The 18,356-nt window shown below is 42.1% G+C and overlaps 2 protein-coding genes across 2 annotated transcripts; one reads left to right on the top strand and one right to left on the bottom strand.

Moving 5' to 3' along the window:
- Positions 1 to 673: 673 nt before the first annotated feature.
- Positions 674 to 5,590, bottom strand: LOC105912585 (MOB kinase activator 1A). The gene is made up of 6 exons (XM_012841565.3): positions 5,354 to 5,590; positions 3,612 to 3,778; positions 3,284 to 3,377; positions 2,519 to 2,652; positions 1,141 to 1,304; positions 674 to 763 (listed from the first exon to the last, which is right to left on the bottom strand). The coding sequence occupies exons 1-6, from the start codon at positions 5,365 to 5,367 to the stop codon at positions 686 to 688; spliced, it is 651 nt and encodes a 216-aa protein (XP_012697019.1). The 5' UTR covers positions 5,368 to 5,590; the 3' UTR covers positions 674 to 685.
- A 2,190-nt stretch (positions 5,591 to 7,780) lies between these two features.
- LOC105912582 (tripartite motif-containing protein 16-like) lies at positions 7,781 to 17,111 on the top strand. The gene is made up of 6 exons (XM_031571037.2): positions 7,781 to 8,476; positions 10,922 to 11,017; positions 11,238 to 11,471; positions 12,617 to 12,776; positions 14,619 to 14,678; positions 15,745 to 17,111. Exons 1-6 carry the CDS (start codon positions 7,889 to 7,891, stop codon positions 16,269 to 16,271), a joined length of 1,665 nt encoding a protein of 554 aa, XP_031426897.1. The 5' UTR covers positions 7,781 to 7,888; the 3' UTR covers positions 16,272 to 17,111.
- The last annotated feature ends 1,245 nt before the right edge of the window (positions 17,112 to 18,356 follow it).

Here is an 18,356-nt window from a genome sequence, read left to right as displayed (position 1 = left end):
CATTACAATAAAATTTTAAAAAAAAAAGTCATAACATGGACCCCTTTGCACACATTGATTGAAATGTCCAAGAAAAATGTTGCATTTAAAAATACTTAATATAAACCTAAAAGACTTCCATGATAACAAATAACCACATAAAACACAACTGTCTTGCCAAAACGTCCTCTAAAAGTTAAATTAAAAGCTAGGAAACTACTCCTACGCTCTATATCCTGTTGTTTGAACATTTCCCCAATTCTTAGAGAACACATTTTACAAAACAAGGTGATCAGTGACATTTTACAGGTGTGCAATTAAAAAGCAAGATCTAAAAACAAAGGCCTCAAACTACAGCATTAAAAGCAAGCCATCAACACCCATCCATCAATGGTAAGTATATGTGGTAAATAAAGGTAAATGTGAATAAAACTGACTTGAAGTGAAAACAATAAAAAAACGCTGGTGTGAGGCTTAAATTCTAAGATTCACATTAGGTCCCAATTTCAAGATTCACTGATCGTCTCTGGACATAGAAACCTTGTGACGGACAAACTCCGACTTACTGAGAGAGTGATGAAGAAAGAATGAAGGAGAAAAACAAGGTTTAAGATTAGAGATGAAGGAGATGGGTAGACCTGGAAGAGATTCTGTTCTGAAGAACACAGAAATATGTAATATCATCCGCCTTTTCTTTTCTGCTATTTTATCTGTCTTTGGTGCACAGCTTCTCAATGAGATCCTGCAGGGGCGCCAACTCTCTACGGTCGATCAGGGTGAACTCCTGCAAAACACATCCATGCAAACAAAACCCAGCCTTTGAACAAAAAACAAATAAAACAGACACTTTTTTGTTCTGTGAATAATACGTATGTCCATATCTCTGTGATTGTGTGCGTCTCAGGCGCTTTGCACTACCACACGTGTGATGCTGTTATGTGTTTATGTGTGGTCACGTGCACTTGCACACGTGTGATGCAGTTATGTGTTTATGTGTGGTCTCGTGCACTTCCACACCTGTGATGCAGTTATGTGTGTATGTGTGGTCACGTGCACTTCCACACGTGTGATGCGGTCATGTGTGGTCACGTGCACTTCCACACGTGTGATGCGGTCATGTGTGGTCAAGTGCATAGGCACATGGCACGGTGTCACACTCACCTGCACAAAGAAGATGAAGTGCTTAAAGGAGGTGTTGAGGTGGGCCTCTTCCTGCAGCTGCATGACGGAGTCAAAGTGCTGGTGGTAGATGTGGGCATACACCCGGAACAAGCGCTTCAGGATGGTCTTCGCCACGGACATGAAGTTCTTAGGGAATGGCACACCTACAGGACGGCAGGAGAACAGACGCTGAGGCTTAGGACAGCGCAGTACGACGTTAAAAATCAAGCAGATTTAGAGCAGTGGTTCCCAACAGACCACTACATTAACAGACCACTACACTAACAGACCACTACACTAACAGACCACTAACAGACCACTACACTACATTAACAGACCACTACACTAACAGACCACTAACAGACCACTACACTAACAGACCACTAACAGACCACTACACTAACAGACCACTAACAGACCACTACACTACATTAACAGACCACTACACTAACAGACCACTACACTAACAGACCACTACACTAATAGACCACTACACTAACAGACCACTACATTAACAGACCACTACACTAACAGACCACTACACTAACAGACCACTACATTAACAGAAAGAGAAATCTAGCTAGCTTCATAATGCAACCCTTTTGGAGTCGACATGGAAAGCGTCATAATGTAGGCAACAAAAAACCTCCACTGGTTGAGCTTTCATGTGACCGAAAAGGAAATTCACCAAGGTGAACCTCTCTTGGTTTTGGTGTATGGTGATGATGGAGTAGCCCTCCAATGCTACCAAACATATCCTGCCGTACAAAACAACGGATCTTGTGGCAGGATCTTGTGTAACTGGTGAACACGACTGAAGTTCATGTCTCAAAAACAGACAGAGGGACAGAGACCCGAGACGATGTATTGTAGTGTGGAGTCAAGTAGTGTGTTTATGAGAGTTTTAAAATCTACCTCCAGTTTTTCAAATACTGAACACAACTTTACCCTTGCTTTGTCACCACTACCAACTCAAAATAAAAGGTTTTCAAGCTATAAATACTATTACGTGTTAATGGTTTTCAAACTTTGAATACTGTTACCTGTTACTGGTTTTCAAACTATAAATGCTGTTACCTGTTACTGGTTTTCCAGCCATAATTCCACGGTGTTGGTTCCAGAGTTATTTATTTACTGACTTCAACAAACTTCCACTTCTCTCTAGTGATAGGCATCCTTTCACTGTATTTTAAGCCCACGTTATTATAAAAGTTGAAATAACACTGAATGTGTGTTAATTAAGCTCATCTGTGGACCTCTATCTAATTCCAAAGTCTCTCATACATAAACAAATAAAATGACAGAAAAACACAAACTCTAAACAGGAACAACACACACACAAAAACACACACACACACACACACATATAGGTACTGACCAATCTTTGAGGGGAAGAGAGTCTCATCATCCAGCTGGTCCTGCACCCATGTCATCAGGTAATCAATGTATTTAGGCGCTGAACACTTAATTGGCTTCTTAATGTTGGTGCCATCAGCCCAGTGGTATTCATACCTGAGGGACAAGATGATCTCAGTGAAATGTGCTGCTGTCTGTGCATTACTTTACACTGCTCATCTTTATGGGTAATTCTGCTGGGTCACACTTGGAGAGAAATGACTATAGACCCCAGATCTGACAGTGGGAGAGAAAGTATCTTTCGGTTCAGTTGCTTTGACAGTGTAAGTACTGTTGAGCTGAAGCCTGTCTACCCACTGTTTGACTATTGTTTCCCGGTTAGTGTGACTGCATGAATGGGTGTGGGTGTGGGTGTGGGTGTGTGTGTGTGTTCTCTCCCTCTTATGACTTGGAATACGTCAATCAGTAATGATGGGTTTTTGATTGGGGGAGTTGTCCGGAAGGGAATGATCAGGGAAATTAACAGGTCAGTGATGGGAGGTGGGGTCACAGGGGTGAGTTCTAAGGTGGTTGTTTCATTCTTGTCAGATCTGGGAAGAGTCACTTCAGAGTGATGCGTGTTAATCATGTCGTTTTCATTAGACAGACACCTCCTACTGCCCATTCCTTGTAGATTGTAATTGAATCGCTAATAATCCTTGAATTGTTCCTCGAGAAAGCGTTGAACGACACTGCCGTATCTACGTGTTTGGGTGCATGTGTTCACACACAGTGGGGTGCGTCTCACCTCGGCCCCGCGGACATAACTGAGCAACTGGTCTCGGTGCAGAACTCGGTGATGGTGCCGTACAACATGTTAATCTGGTTAAAGAAGTCCACCGCTGCAACAACGCACAAATATGTCAATAGTGTGTGTGTGTGTGTGTGTGTGCTGTATTACGAGTCAGGCCAACAGTCACAGACACACAATCACATACTAACGGTCATCTCCACAGGCTCCTGGCCCAATATCAATTATTCGACACAAGCATATGATTCTGATCACACACACACAAACACACACTCACACACAAACACACACACACACACACACACACACGCACTCGCACACTCACTATTGACAGCGATCCACTCGTTGAGATCCTCTCCCTCAGGAAGCATGACAGCCTGCCGCAGGTTGCCGCTGCCAAGTGTGGCCTCAGCGTGTTTCAGAAGTTCATACTGATGCGAGCCTTCTGGGATGTTCTTCTTTGGTTTAAAAGTCTTTGAAGAGCGACTGCCACTGAAACCACAAAGGATTAGATTGGTTACAAACCACCAGATCTTTTTTTGTATGCTGTAGCTTGAATTTATTTCCGCAAAGAAGTGCATTTGTTACATAGATTCCAGGCAAACAAAAGTAAGAGTGCATACTCTCCGTCATATTAGGTCTTGGTATAGATAGGGTGACGGAGGACTCACGGCAAGAGGAACCGTATGGAGTTCAGTGACATTAGCGCTTCATCAGCCAATACGGCAAATCACAATGCAGTAAACACAACTCAGTTTACCAAGTTTTGATTGGCTTCTAACAACACTAGGCATGCCCCTGATTGCTGTGTGTGTGTGTTCTATACCAGAGCCCGTCCAGGAAATACAGTATGGTAGTATGGGTTCGATTTTTAATCAGCATGTGATATCAGGAAGGACATGCCACTGACACGAGGAGGACATGCCAATGGTACTCAGTAACAAGACGTACAAACCACCAGATCTTTTTTTTGTATGCTGTAACTGGAATTTATTTCAGTAAAGAAGTGCATTTGTTACATAGCTTACAAAAGTAAGAGTGCATAGTCGTATTAGGTCTTGGTATAGATAGGGTCTGTACAGCTGGTTAAAGAGAGGTCATGAATGAAACTGTTGCAGAAAAGCATTTATCCAATCTATGGTAACTATGGCCCAGTGTTCTAGCGCATCCATCCTCGCACCTACAGGTACCTACAAGCGCACATTGTGTTGGATAATGCAATGCCAATGCATCGCAAGACAAGCGGAATGTTGAGCAAATGTCGGTTAAAAACAGATATTTTAACAGTTTGTCCTCATGGCAGAATGGATCAGACTAGACATCAATAATGCTGTTGGAGTTTTGGTGGAAAACGTACACCGATTTGTCTAATTGACAGCATAATGTTTGAGATGTGCTACTACAAGAATTGTTGTACAAACTGCCCAATCCCGCGACCGAACAAAAGCAACACATCCGTTTTGGCACGGTAAACACAAAAGCTTGAAGAGCAAACTGGAAACATCACAACAAGCTATGCTTTCTCGGCTAGAAGCCAATGCGATCAAGTTTGTTAGTGGGTTAGAAAAGTGGTTAATTGTACTATCAATATTGGAGTTATTTGTACACATCTAGGAGATTAGCAGAACTCAATTAAGGAAGAGATTGAAGTTCTGTTTAGTGCATTTCCGTTCATTGTAGCAGACGGCTGCGAAAATACGGAAACTGTCGAGTGCAGCAAGGGGTGGCTCATCCGCAGCAACATAACTTCTGCTGCGCTGATGTTAGCTTGCTGACTGCATTTGCAGACTTGCACCGCTAATGGCTTCATGTTGTAATTTAGCAAGCAGGCTAGTTAGCTGATACAATACGAATATACTAAATATCGAAGTTTAACATAATATTGGCAAACTAACTATGATCAAACCAGCGGTAATTAATTATTACAATCGCTTAAATTATCATCAACTTAGTATACGACAACTTCTGTGGACGAGCGTGGTAAACTAGTTGTAACAATTTAACTCAAAACATTAACATTAGAAAACATGCTAACGGGCTAGCTAGGGAGCTAGCACGAACACTTACAATAAGAAGCTCATCTTCACAAACTTCGTTCAGAAAAGGTGAGGGAAGAAAGTCGAATAGGAGATTAACCCGACGCAACCGTCCCTGACGAAACGTCTCTCTAAGACTGTAGTGCTCAATCAAAGTAATGACTCTTGAAATTATCAAAAGACAGCTGCAATTGTACGAAGTTTCGAAACTTCACTAGCGGATGACAAATCGGAGGGTGACGGTGGCTCACGTCAAGAGGAACCGTATGGAGTTCAGTGACATTAGCGCTTCACCAGCCAATACGGCCAATCACAATGCAGTAAACACAACTCAGTTTACCTATTTTTGATTGGCTTCTAACAACACCAGTCACGCCCCTGATTGCCAGCTCTGTGTGTACTATGCCAGAGCCCGTCTACGGAAATACAGTATGGGTTCGATTTTTAGTCGGCATGTGGCATCAGGAAGGACATGCCACTGACACGAGGAGGATATGTCTAGTAACAATATGAACATGCCACTGCCACTGCCAGGAGGAGGGACATGCCGGCGAGCCGTCAATCAGCAGCATCGACAGTTGGGAACAGCCAACTGCAAACGAATGATGAGCGGAAACGCAAATAACTTCAGAAAGACCTGTCAGCCTAAAATGTGGACGATAGTGCGTCCACTAGGCCCACCTTGCTCTCCCCTCAGTACCTTCACTGCTTGTCTCCAAAATATACAGATATGGATGGCAAACAGCTACCTAAAATTCAACAGTAGTGAAACTAAGCTACTCCTCACTAAATATAAACTAATATCTGTTCACTCCCCATTGCTGAAGCCACCATACCTGCTTCCAAACAGGTTAAGAGCCTTGGTATCACCATCAGCATAGAGGGGAGACGAGTTCTTACAATGTAAGCTACACACACCTGATAGCCTGCCGTAACGAGGATCACAGGGCAGGAACTCTGGCCTTCTGCAGCATCTTTGACACAATGCACAGAGCCTAGACCACATTCACTCACACACTCTACCCTGGGTTTAGGCTTGGCTTTAATTTTCATTATGGTCAGTTAGACTCCTCTGAACCACAGCTCAGACTAAAAATGACACGGTGGCACGGTGGCTCAGGTGCTTGCACTGCCACTTCACAGCAAGAAGGTCACGGCTTGCATGGTGCGCTGTTGACTGGGGGGCAGGTCCTCCCCAGACCTTCAGTGCTCAGGTGGGCTATCTCCTGGGCCTTTCTGTGTGGAGTTTGCATGTTCTCCCCATGTTCACAAGGGGTTTCCTCCACTTAGAACCCCAACAGAAAAAACATGCAAAAGGACAGAACACTCTTCGTCCGTCCCTGACCAAGACAGACGGTTCACCTCACCTGGTCCCCGGAAGCTTAAAAGCAGCCCACTGCTCCTGGGGTCCTGGAGGAAGGACAGTCCGGGATGGGAAAAAGCAGAGACTAAATTCACAACGACCTCAGGCCTGCGTGTGTGTGTGTGTCCTGTGTCGCCTCCATATATTCACGTCTGTGTCGCTTGTGCGATTAAAATCTGACAATTATTATATATATATTACATGGGATATAATTGGCAGTGATTCAGTGAATGACAAGCAACCACACACACACACACACACCAGACACCAGACAGATGCAGGGCCTGGCACAAATCCGGCCCCGATCAAAGGGGTTGCCAGATGGCAGCTGAATCTGGGCCAGATCTGGCAACCCCTTTAAATCAGCCCCAGCAAGAAAATAATGCTATAACAATCAAACATATACAAAGTGTTGTTGACTGTACTGGCGTATTTTCTATTGTTTGTTCTGTGCAAATCATTTACACATCCAGTTGTGTTTGCTGTGATGTATAGGCTACAGCACTTTTAGAAAAAATAAAGAAATATTTTTGTTGTTACTACATATTTGTTTGTTGTTTTATATTTGAGTAAAAACATTATACAGTTATATTTTACAACAGGAGTAAGCGTACAGTAACATTGAACATGAAAAGGCATAATAGCTGTTTTATTAAGACAGCTCAAAATACTCAGAGCTGGAGTGTGTTTGTGAAAGATGCTGAGATGGAGCATCACTGATTTGAGTAACACACAGTAACAGCATTTGAGATTGCTGAGGGTCACACTAGATTCAATACAGCTCCCCGCACACACTTTCAACTTCTATGGCATCATTATCTTCTGTCCTTGTTTTCTACCATTGACTTGAAAAGTCCACTAGATGGCGACACTATTGCTGCAAGCCAAGCTTTACTACAATTTCCTTTGAATTTCTGTTGCGGATATTCAGTTTTTGTAAAGAGACAGAAAACTGCTTTCTGGCGATGTATTCAGTTCATTAATGGTGGTAAATGAATGGTCGTATTCTCTACATGTCAGTGTTTGCAAAGAACTTTGCTCTTAACTGACCCAAAGGCCTTATTGTTATCAATGACAAGAGGCTGTTTGCACGAACACGAACACGCCCACCCAACCAGGAAGTCGTTTCAAAGTTGCACAGCGATTTCAGGCGAAACGAAACCACGTGAAAACCTGTGAAGCGTTATACAGCACAAACGAAGGATGGCAGAAGCGGCTCCAAGTAACCACGAACTTTTTACATGTCCGATTTGTTTGGATCTTCTTAGGGATCCAGTGACTATTCATTGTGGACACAGTTACTGTATTGGCTGCATTAACGACTGTTGGGATCAGGAAGATCAGAAGGGAGTCTACAGCTGCCCCCAGTGCAGACAGACGTTCACCCCAAGACCCGTTTTAAGCAAAAATAATATTTTTGCTGAGCTGGTGGAACAGATCAAGAAGACCAGGATCCAAGCTGCTGCTCCTGTTCCATGTAGGGCTGGACCTGGAGATGTGGAGTGTGACGTCTGCACTGGGACAAAACTCAAAGCTGTTAAGTCCTGTCTGGAATGTCTGGTGTCATACTGTGAAACTCACTACAAAGCTCACAATGAACTTAATCCTGGACGAAAACACAAGGTGACTGATGCCACAGGCCAGCTACAGGAGAGGATCTGCACCCAACATAAGAAGGCTCTAGCAATATTTTGTCGTACGGACCAAAGTTGTGTTTGTTTGCTCTGTCTGGTGGAGGAACACAAAGGCCATGACACTGTGTCAGCTTCTGCAGGGAGGAGAGAGAAACAGGTAAGGACAGGAACTCCCTTGGTGAAAGATTGGACTCGTGTGGTAGGACATGGCTATTGGGTTTCCAACTGGAAGACAGGCTATAGACTCATCCTCTTTAGGTTATTATAAAGCGAGGCAGAGAGAGAATAACAATGACATGAAAACACGCCTGTCTTATGAAGTTGTTTAACCAGATGGTTAACTTCAGACCGTCAGTATTCTCATACAGGAATGAAAATACATAGCCTAATTAAATTACTGTAGGGGGTGCAGCAGGTGCGGTCGCACCTGGGCCCGTGGGTCTTGGGTAGGGATGGGTATCGTTTGGTTTTTATCCGATACCGGTACATAACCGATACTTTTAAAACGATACCGGTGCCTAAACGGTGCCGGAAGCGATACTTTTATAAAAAAAAAAAAATTCCGATTGACGACATTTAAGAAAGGCTTTTTTTATTGCCAAATATATGAACTGTTTAAAGTCGATTATATATATAAATAAATACAAAACACTTTTTAACTTAAAACTTATAATATATGAACTGTTAACAAAAGTTTAGACTATACTTAAATAAATACAAATAAATACAAAACACACACACACACTCTGTACACACACTACAGCTTCAATAATTCAGCAATTTTTTTGAAGAAATATCAGCATATTGGCCTTCTCCGGCAAAATGCGACACCTTTCCTGACTAATCGCATGACCTGCACAGGAGAAACCCTCTCCGATGGTGTCGATGAGGCCTGTACACACAGATATGTATCTGAAAGTACAGACAATTAGGGATGGGTATCGTTTGGGTTTTTTCCGATACTGGTGCTAAACCGATACTTTTAAAAGGATACCGGTGCCTGAACCGATACTTTTTTTTTTTAAAGCACAAAGCGACGATTGACAACATTAAAGAAAGGCTTTTTTTATTGCCAGGCAATTTTCTTTCTTCAAATTGAACAATATATTAACTGTTTAAAGTATATTATAAATATTAATACATACAAAACACTTGGCTTCCAACTACAGCTTCAAACTTTTTAACTTCAAACTATGAACATTATATTAACTGTAAACAACAGTTTATAGTATACTTAAATATAAATAAATACATATAAATAAATACAAAAAACAGCTCCAAACTTCTTTTGCAAAAATATGAGCATATTTGCCTTTGGAGTCAAAAATGTATTATTGTGATTGCATTTATTTAATGAAATTTCACCATTTTATGATTTGTTTATACCTATCTTTTCTATCTTGTTTATAGTTAATCTTGTTACTTGAACACACTAACAAGAAAATGTGTACTTCCCCTTTAAGAGACTACCGTTGGTAGTTTAGCTGTCATCTCCGTATATTTTTCAGTCTTCGGTTGCTGATCTGCCGTTGACTCTTGCCTTCTCTCCCCTCTTTTCACGCAATTATTTTGTTGCATTTGCCGCACGTCGCGATTTTTGAATCTTTTTGTGCGAAATACAGCCACACTTTTGACCGTTTACCTTTCAGTATTTTCTCTGTTAAAAGGTTTATGGCTAGTTCTGTTTGTGCTTGCTCTCAAATGCTGCCTGCTCTTCACTGTCATAACACTGTTGCTATGAAAACACCAATGAGCGTTAGCGACACCATGAAGCACCGAAATCTGCGTTGCATTTCGGTCCGGGTAGGTACCGGTTGTATTGGAACTGGTTCCATATTGGTACCGGTTCTCGGTACGCAACCCTAGTCTTGGGGGCCCGTAGCCGGGACCCATAGACATATTTATGTCATTCTAAATAGTCTGAATAGCCAAGTCGCATTGCCAAAAATACTGATATAAACCCATATTCAGCGAAATAATGACACTGCCAAAAATAGCTACAGGCAAGTTAGTGACCTACCATGACAGTTTCAAGTGTTGGGGAGGGGGCGTGGCGGCAATTACAAACATGAAAAAAACTGTAAAATGTTTGGGAACCACTGCCTTACGCCACTGACAAGGGCCCGTCATAATAGCCTGCACCTGGGCCTGTCGTAACTACGTTACACCACTGGTAAGAGCTATAACATTTTAAAAACAGAAATCAGACAGAGAATATCCTGTTACATGTGAACTGTACCTAAATGATAAATAAACATAAAAAGCCTAAATTACCATTTAATGTATTATGTTTATGGGCATTTTGTAATACTTATATATAGTAATTTATATGAAGATGGGCACATCATGCTTTCTGCCTACAATATTGCTTCTCAGATGAGCCATATAAAGTTAGTAAACTACATGCAGTCAATCTTTATTTATCCGTATGGTAATGAAACAGCGTATCACCAATAGGCTATTCAGCAACACTACAGATCTCCTCTCAGTCAGGGTCAGTAGCTTAACCAGCTTGTTCTTTCAGGAATACTATCAGACAATAATAATATTATGATGCCACCATAACTGTTTGTTGTGGATGTGATGTATTCCTTTAATATAGACACACTTGGGGCAGACCCAGAGTAAAATCCAGCAGAGAATCCAGAAGAAAGAGAAGGAGCTGAAGGAACTGAGGAAGGCTGTGGAGACTCTCAAGGTGAGTACTGACCAGAGGAGAGGAGGACAACAGCTGGCTGCTGGAGGAGCCATTTCAGACTCAATCAGGGCTCTCTCCTCCAGTCAGCCAGACAGGAGTCTGTAATGCTGAGCCACTTCCCAGCTCCTCTGAGCCACACTGTGGGTACCAGGCTGTGTGGAGGAGCTGAGTGAGTGGGCTGCTTTAGATGGACCCCTCCTCTTTGTGTGTCTCCTAACAGAGCTCTGCAAAGACAGCAGTGCAGGACAGTGATAAGATCTTTACTGAGATGATCCGCTCCATTGAGAGAAGGCGCTCTGAGGTGAAAGAGCTGATCAGAGCTCAGGAGAAGGCTGAGGTGAGTCAGGCTGAAGGACTCCTGAAACGACTGGAGCAGGAGATTGCTGAGCTGAAGAGGAGAGATGCTGAGCTGGGGCAGCTTTCACACACAGAGGATCACATCCATTTCCTCAAGGTAACTATTGATGATGGATTATTAGTGCACAGAATGTTTGATGACACTGATTTATGATGAATATATTCCTAGGTGGAAATTTATAACTCAATTTAGATATTGTTGAATTTTCTTCTAGGATCTCTACATATCCAGATATATCCTCATTCCTCATATCGTAACACAGTCCATTGCACTTTAAACAGATACCTTACCCAATGCAGTTTCAGTGTCTGTGAAGAAAGTTTTTGTATTCATCACTCAAAACATTTGAGCATGTTAAAGACAATTTTATTCTTCAGAAAACTACTCAAAATCATTATGGCAATTGTTAGGACAGCTTAGGTCACATGGTAGGAAGAACACTTACTGACAGGCGGGTCTTGAGTGATGTCACTACCTGTGGTTCATTGATAAAAGCACATCTGCCCTGACATCATGGCTCACAGTTTGTTTGGAGGCACTTGAGGTGCACAGGTGCCTGCCACTCGGCCTCTTTGGTCAGGCCACATGTAAGTCGAGGCAAACCAGTGGCATTTGGACAACCATTTGTGTAGAATTAATTTGGGATTCATAACATCAAACAAATAACTGCCCAGCAGGGAGTGCTCTCTCCCAAACCCACACACACACACACACACACACACACACACACACACACACACACACACACACTCATCCGCACAAGGTAAGATCCCACTATCGTGAATTTACATCATGTAGGAATAGTGTGTAGTACGCAGGTGAGGCTTTGCTTTAGTTTACGTTGTGAGGAGGGACACAGCTAACAGACTAACCCCTAGACAACGCATCTTAGCTGCCAACACTGTCCTTGGTAACACAATCATTTGGAAGCCACATCCAGATGCTGCACATACACACATCAATGTGTATGATGATATCCAGATTAGGCTTAGGCTGCACCCAGATACTCATAATGTTACATTTAGTTCACATCTCAAACATTAGAGGACAATATCTAACTTAAGAGTCTTTTGTGCACTGTAATAGTTGAAGTTTTTAGTTATAATTAACAAAAAAGTTTACTTGTCATCAAATACAGATTGTACATTTAATCTTATATATAAACTTATATATATATATATATATCTGTCATCTCTTCCTCCTCTCTCTCTTTCTCTCTATCTCTGTGTTTCTTTATTTAGACTTTCCAGTCAGTCAGTGAGACACCTGAGTCTAAAGACTTATCCTGCATCTCTGTGAACCAAGGCCTCTTTTTTGTGGCTGTGAAGAAATCTGTCACCTCACTAAAGAGGCAGCTGGATAATATCTGCAAGAAGGAAATCATGAAGATATCTGCATCAGGTTACAGTTTTTCTAGATTGTTTAAGCACGATTTTGATGTTTTTTAAAGTGGCATTGTGTAGGAATTGCTAATCGCTAACGAGATGCTAGCGGCTAAACCTAGCGAAACCTCTTGAAATGTGCTTACTTTGACACTATGACAAACTAGTGAGTCAACAATTTTCCTAACACAGTCAAACAACAAGCAAGCGCAACACAAGACAAAGCAAGACGGCAAATAAGCTACTTACTAGTTCAGCAGACAGTAGTAACCGGGCGGCTTCAGGGAAACCTACATAACCCAGTAATATGCCTATGGACCCTAGTATGGCAATGGCACGGAGGCGATTCTCCATATTAAACGTCATTGTAGCGGCCCAATTTTTTTAAGCTGTTATTTTAAGTTAAAACTGCTAATCCTAACCCTAACCCTGAAGTACAATTCCTACATAATGCCACTTTAAAACACTACACACAATCAGCACAACCACACACCCAATTAGCAAAAAACCTCAGATCCTTTGCAAAATGAAACACTCTTGTAAGTCTATACACTCTTGTTAGTCTATACACTAATTTATCAAAACCATATTTTGTTACCATATGTAACACACACGATGCATATGACTTAATTCTGTTTGTACCAGTTACACACTGCTTTTGCAAACTTAAAACACTTTTAGCAATTCTACTTCTCAGTGATTAGAGTACACAGAGAAAGTGCAAATATACAATACATTCACCAAACACTACACAAGACCAATGCTACTTTATTTCTCTCCATATACCCAAATCAGTCAACATGTCAACATCGAGAATCACAACAAAACATTTCCCACTTTTCATGCTACTACAGTAGTGTGCAAAACACTGTAAGCTCAGCAAATATCAGACAAACGTAAAATTCTGTATCCAGTACAGGTTACAATTACAGTAAAAAAAAAGACAAAAAAAGATCTGAAAAAAACCTGAAAATACAGTACAGATACAAGTTGTTTCATTTGAATGGATGCTTGCCAGTGTTGACTGAGAGACCTGATGGACATTATTGAAAATGGCATGGTCACCGATAATGTTGGCTTGAATTTCTCTGAGCCTGATAGCATTATTGGCCAAAACCATGTTTATGATCTCTCTCTCTTGTTCTTGTGTGAATATGGCCCCCTTCCTCCTTTCAAGTTAATTTGATACATTTGGTCCTCTTCTTCTTTGAGCACGTTTTTCTCCTGCTTCAGGTCTTCCTCTTCCTCTACCTCCACCTCCACCTCGGCCTCTGGCGCGGCCTCCACCTCTTCCTCTTCCTCCTTCTCTGTGGACTCCCCTCTCACCCTCACTCTTCTTCTTCTGACTCTTTCCATTTTGGTTGAAGACAGGTGAACTCACCTGCTGCATTTCTATAGTGCTTAAACCTGTTTGGTGTGTCTACATTTAAACAATCGTGTGTTTGCGCACTTGATGGCTGTGTTTAACCAATGGCTCATAGGTGTGGTCATTTGACAGTCAGTGTTTTGGAATTGCAAGGACGTGACATCTTGATATACTTCTGTGTACAAGTGTGTTTAGTGTTTTGCAAATCACTGTGTGTATTGTTGTGCAAAAAGTGTGAGCTGATATTGTGCTTACCTGGATTTCTCAATGTCACATATTTGTAACATATCCTTTGTATATCGGTGAAGCTGAGATACTCTACAGGTGTCTCCATGTTAATTTGTCTTAAGAGGGTCTGTTGAAGAAGCTGGAGACTCATAATGTCCCTCAACAAGAGAACACAAATGTACTGCCATCATAAACAGAAGATTGATGCAATATTGACATTTTCACTAGTCAGTGTTGTTTGTAATATGATTCTTTCTCTCTCAATAGTGACTAAAGTCCCGGCTGTTTTGAGTCCTGAACTTAAAACCAGAGAGGATTTCCTACAATGTGAGTTTGACACAAACACATTTCATACAGTTTACTTTATTCCAAATCACAAGTCAAGTTTCAGTAGCAATCACATGGTCCTACATGTTTAAGCTGTTCAACATCTCCCCTTGGTATAAAAGAGGCAGCTGGACAATTCCCATGGGGTGCAGGCACGGATTCTACATGACTCCTGTCAGCATAGTTGACTCCTGCACAATCCCTGCAAGGCGTTTTAGGTCTTGGCCAAAGACCAGGCCAGACACACTCTTCTGTGTGCATCTCTTAGGCACATTTGGAACATGAAGTCATGAACGGCCAAAAACTAGGACAATAAACTGGCATTGATATCCAGCTGATATAAGATATGCACTTGTCCTACGTATGTGGGATCTGTAAAGCTATCAGATCAACGAGTCACAAAAATACAGACACATACACACACATACGTACACCCACACACACTCACACATATAAATGTAGACAAACATTCATGCAAACATGTATAGAATCTCGCATGAAAACGCAAATGCATGACAGTGTGGTTGAGGTGAGTAGGTGTAGACTGAGGGATTCTACAAGTAGATCAGGTGGAGAGACTACAGCAGCATCCCACAGAGAGGATAGTCGAGACTAGGAGAGGAGGAAAGAGACATTTGTATTATTCTGTATTTCTCTCTCTCTCTCCCACTCTCTGTCTCTGTCTCTCACACACACCCATACAACCAACCACACCTACGGACTTTAACATAAAAGACACTGGAACACTTTCACACTCCTATATACGAAGGACTCATCTCACACAAAGGAATCAAATGAAACAAACCCAAATACTTACACACACTCAACATCAATCATTCATACAAAGGACTCCACTGTCTTTCTCTCTCTCTCTCACACACACACACACACACGCACACACACACACACACACACACACACACACACACACAAGAAATCACAGAAATAAATCATGCAAAAGATTCATATAAAATAACACACACACACACACACACACACACACTAACACACACACACACACCACATACATAAATATCTAAGTCTGTCCTGTCTTCTCCTCCATCAGACTCCTGTCACTTCACACTGGATCCAAACACAGCAAACATAAACCACCATCTGTCCGAGGGGAACAGGATGGTGGAAAGGAGAGCTGAGGTCCAGTCATATCCTGATCATCCAGAGAGATTTCATGGGTGGAGTCAGGTGCTGTGTAGAGAGGGTGTGTCTGGACGCTGCTACTGGGAGGTTGAGTGGAGTGGGGGGTGGGTAGATATAGCAGTCTCATATAAAAGCATCAGCAGGAAAGGAGAGGCTAGTGAGTGTGAGTTTGGATGTAATGATCAGTCCTGGAGTCTGGACCTCTCCAGCTTTGGCTCCTCTTTCTATCACAATAATAAACAGACTAAACTCCGTCTGGTGGCCAGCTCCAGAATAGGAGTGTATGTGGATCACAGGGCAGGAACTCTGGCCTTCTACAGCGTCTCTGACACAATGACCCTCCTGCACAGAGTCCAGACCACATTCACTCACCCACTCTACCCTGGGTTTGGGTTTGGTTTTTATTATGCTGGAGCATCAGTGAAGCTGTTGTGACTGAGATGTACAGATGCTGAATCCAGACTACATTCACCCAGCCTCTCTACCCTGGGTTTAGGGTTAGACATTAGATCACCAGTGAAGCTGTTGTGACTCTGGGGTGGAGCGCTGGGGTGACCCCACGTATTGGCAGGTGTACCACACTGGTGTGGTGGTGGTCTGGGAAGAAAACAATGCTCTGCAGATGACATCTGAGGCCCAATTTAGAATTAAATTACAACCCTAAATTGGGATGATGCATAAAATGCAAATAAAAACAGAAAGAAGCAATTTGTTAAATTACCTTTTTTTGTATTAGATTATCTTGATTACATTTTTTCTTGATAGCTTATACACTATAACTGGGCCTGTTAACTTAACATCCCAAACCATGACGCCATCTACCAAAAGACAGACTCATTCTGTTTTCACACATCATTTTTTTCATCGTTTTTCATTGGTTTATATTGGTAAATACATGGAAATTATTTTACTGTATTTGGCGTTCTTTACATATTAGTTGCATATTTTTCTATAGTTTTCAGTTTATTTTACTACAGTACATTGAGGAATTAAACTTATGAAAATGTATCCATGTGTTGTGTCTTTATATTGTGTTCATCATGTGGAGAGGTTGTTCTGGGGGGAAACCATAAGTGCCATCACTCATTGCAGTAACAGATTCTTACAGGAGTGTTTTGAATTGATCTCACCAGAGTGTACTGGCTACTCTGTAGTGTGTGTGTACTTGATGGCTTTTGTGTGATGTCTGAAGACAACGTTTGGTTTAGATAGGGCTGTCAAGCAAATAAATTACATTCTTTGTGATTAATTGATCTAAATTAATTGCGTATATCAATTTGCCATGAGCAGCCTTTAAAAATCTGTCAGATTTGCCTTTAAGGTGAAGAGACAAAGTAAACAAGCCTGGGCAGAGTGATGTTCACCACACAATAATGGCAAACAACAGAGACTTCAGTGGACTTTATTTAATGAAGAGCACATTTTCCTTATTCCTGATTAACCCATCTGATAGTTTGTCTAAACCTCTAGCCAGCTGCTTAATGATTTAAAGACAAAACTGCACATCCATCCAAACAGCCAGTTCTCAGGCCCACTGCAGATGAAGTTCTCTCATGAACACCATGTCACACCAAGCACTGTGCTGGTTCCTCAGGTATACCAGCTACACACTCTCCCATCAGACTCCATTCAACCTGTTCTCTCCCTCTCTCTCTCCTTCTCCCTCTCTCTCTCTCTCTCTCTCCTTCTACCTCACCCTCTCTCCCTCACTCTCCCTTTGTCCTTCCCTGTCTCTCCCTCACTCTCTCGTTCTCCCTCTCTCTCCCTCACTCTCCCTTTATCCTTCTCTCTCTCTCCCTTTGTCCTTCCCTCTTTCTCCTTCTACCTCTACCTGTTCCTGCTCACTGTAATGCTGGACCCGGAGATGTGGATGGAGACGTCTGCACTGGGACAAAACTCCAAGTCATCAAATCCTGTCTGGATTGTCTGAATGTCCCTTCAAATCTCACAATGACCTGCACAATGACCTAAAGTGACATGAGATGCAAAACACACAATCGACACTGAAAAACAGCTCCCTTGTATACATTGGGTTGATAAATAGACAATACTGCATTTTCTGTGAGTTTAATACAAGCAGACATTCCCTTCAGATTCAGCTCTAGGGTGAAACCCTCACTCACCTCTTGATAGCAGGGTCTTCTGTGAGATAAATACTGACCCAAGTCTGTATAGAACTGTGTGTGCGGGTGTGTTTGTGTGTATGGGAGTGGACATTGAAATGTAGCAAAGGGAAAAAAACATTGCATTAGTATTAAAGTTGATTAAGTATACTCTCAAATACGTCGAGAGGGTTATTCATTGTAGCTGTAGCTGTTCTGAGGAACAGCCTTAAAAGAGCTGGGCTAAGTGACTGGATACTGTGGATGGAAGACCCAATTTAAACTTGGAAACTGAGGCATCCTGGTTGTCCAGCAGTCACTGTGAATTCCCTCAAGCACAAACCAGAGGGGAAACGTAGTCCAGTGTATGGGGTCAAGAAAGCACGCAAAGCAGAAGTGAACTACTGTCCATCCTATT

This window comes from Clupea harengus, chromosome 7 (assembly GCF_900700415.2).
Source record: "Clupea harengus chromosome 7, Ch_v2.0.2, whole genome shotgun sequence".
Lineage (NCBI taxonomy): Eukaryota > Metazoa > Chordata > Actinopteri > Clupeiformes > Clupeidae > Clupea > Clupea harengus.
This window is presented reverse-complemented; position numbering and strand designations above follow the sequence as displayed.

What these genes read in the sequence shown, in the direction of transcription:
- LOC105912585 (XM_012841565.3), bottom strand. An exon ending in GTTATGTCCGCGGGGCCGAG is followed by an intron (nt 2,653 to 3,283) that starts GTGAGACGCACC and finishes CTTGTCCCTCAG; the next exon opens with GTATGAATACCACTGGGCTG. An exon ending in TCTCTTCCCCTCAAAGATTG is followed by an intron (nt 1,305 to 2,518) that starts GTCAGTACCTAT and finishes GCCGTCCTGTAG; the next exon opens with GTGTGCCATTCCCTAAGAAC.
- LOC105912582 (XM_031571037.2), top strand. Translation starts at nt 7,889, where the DNA reads ATGGCAGAAGCGGCTCCAAGTAACCACGAACTTTTTACATGTCCGATT. An exon ending in AGGCTGTGGAGACTCTCAAG is followed by an intron (nt 11,018 to 11,237) that starts GTGAGTACTGAC and finishes GTCTCCTAACAG; the next exon opens with AGCTCTGCAAAGACAGCAGT. An exon ending in ATCACATCCATTTCCTCAAG is followed by an intron (nt 11,472 to 12,616) that starts GTAACTATTGAT and finishes TTCTTTATTTAG; the next exon opens with ACTTTCCAGTCAGTCAGTGA.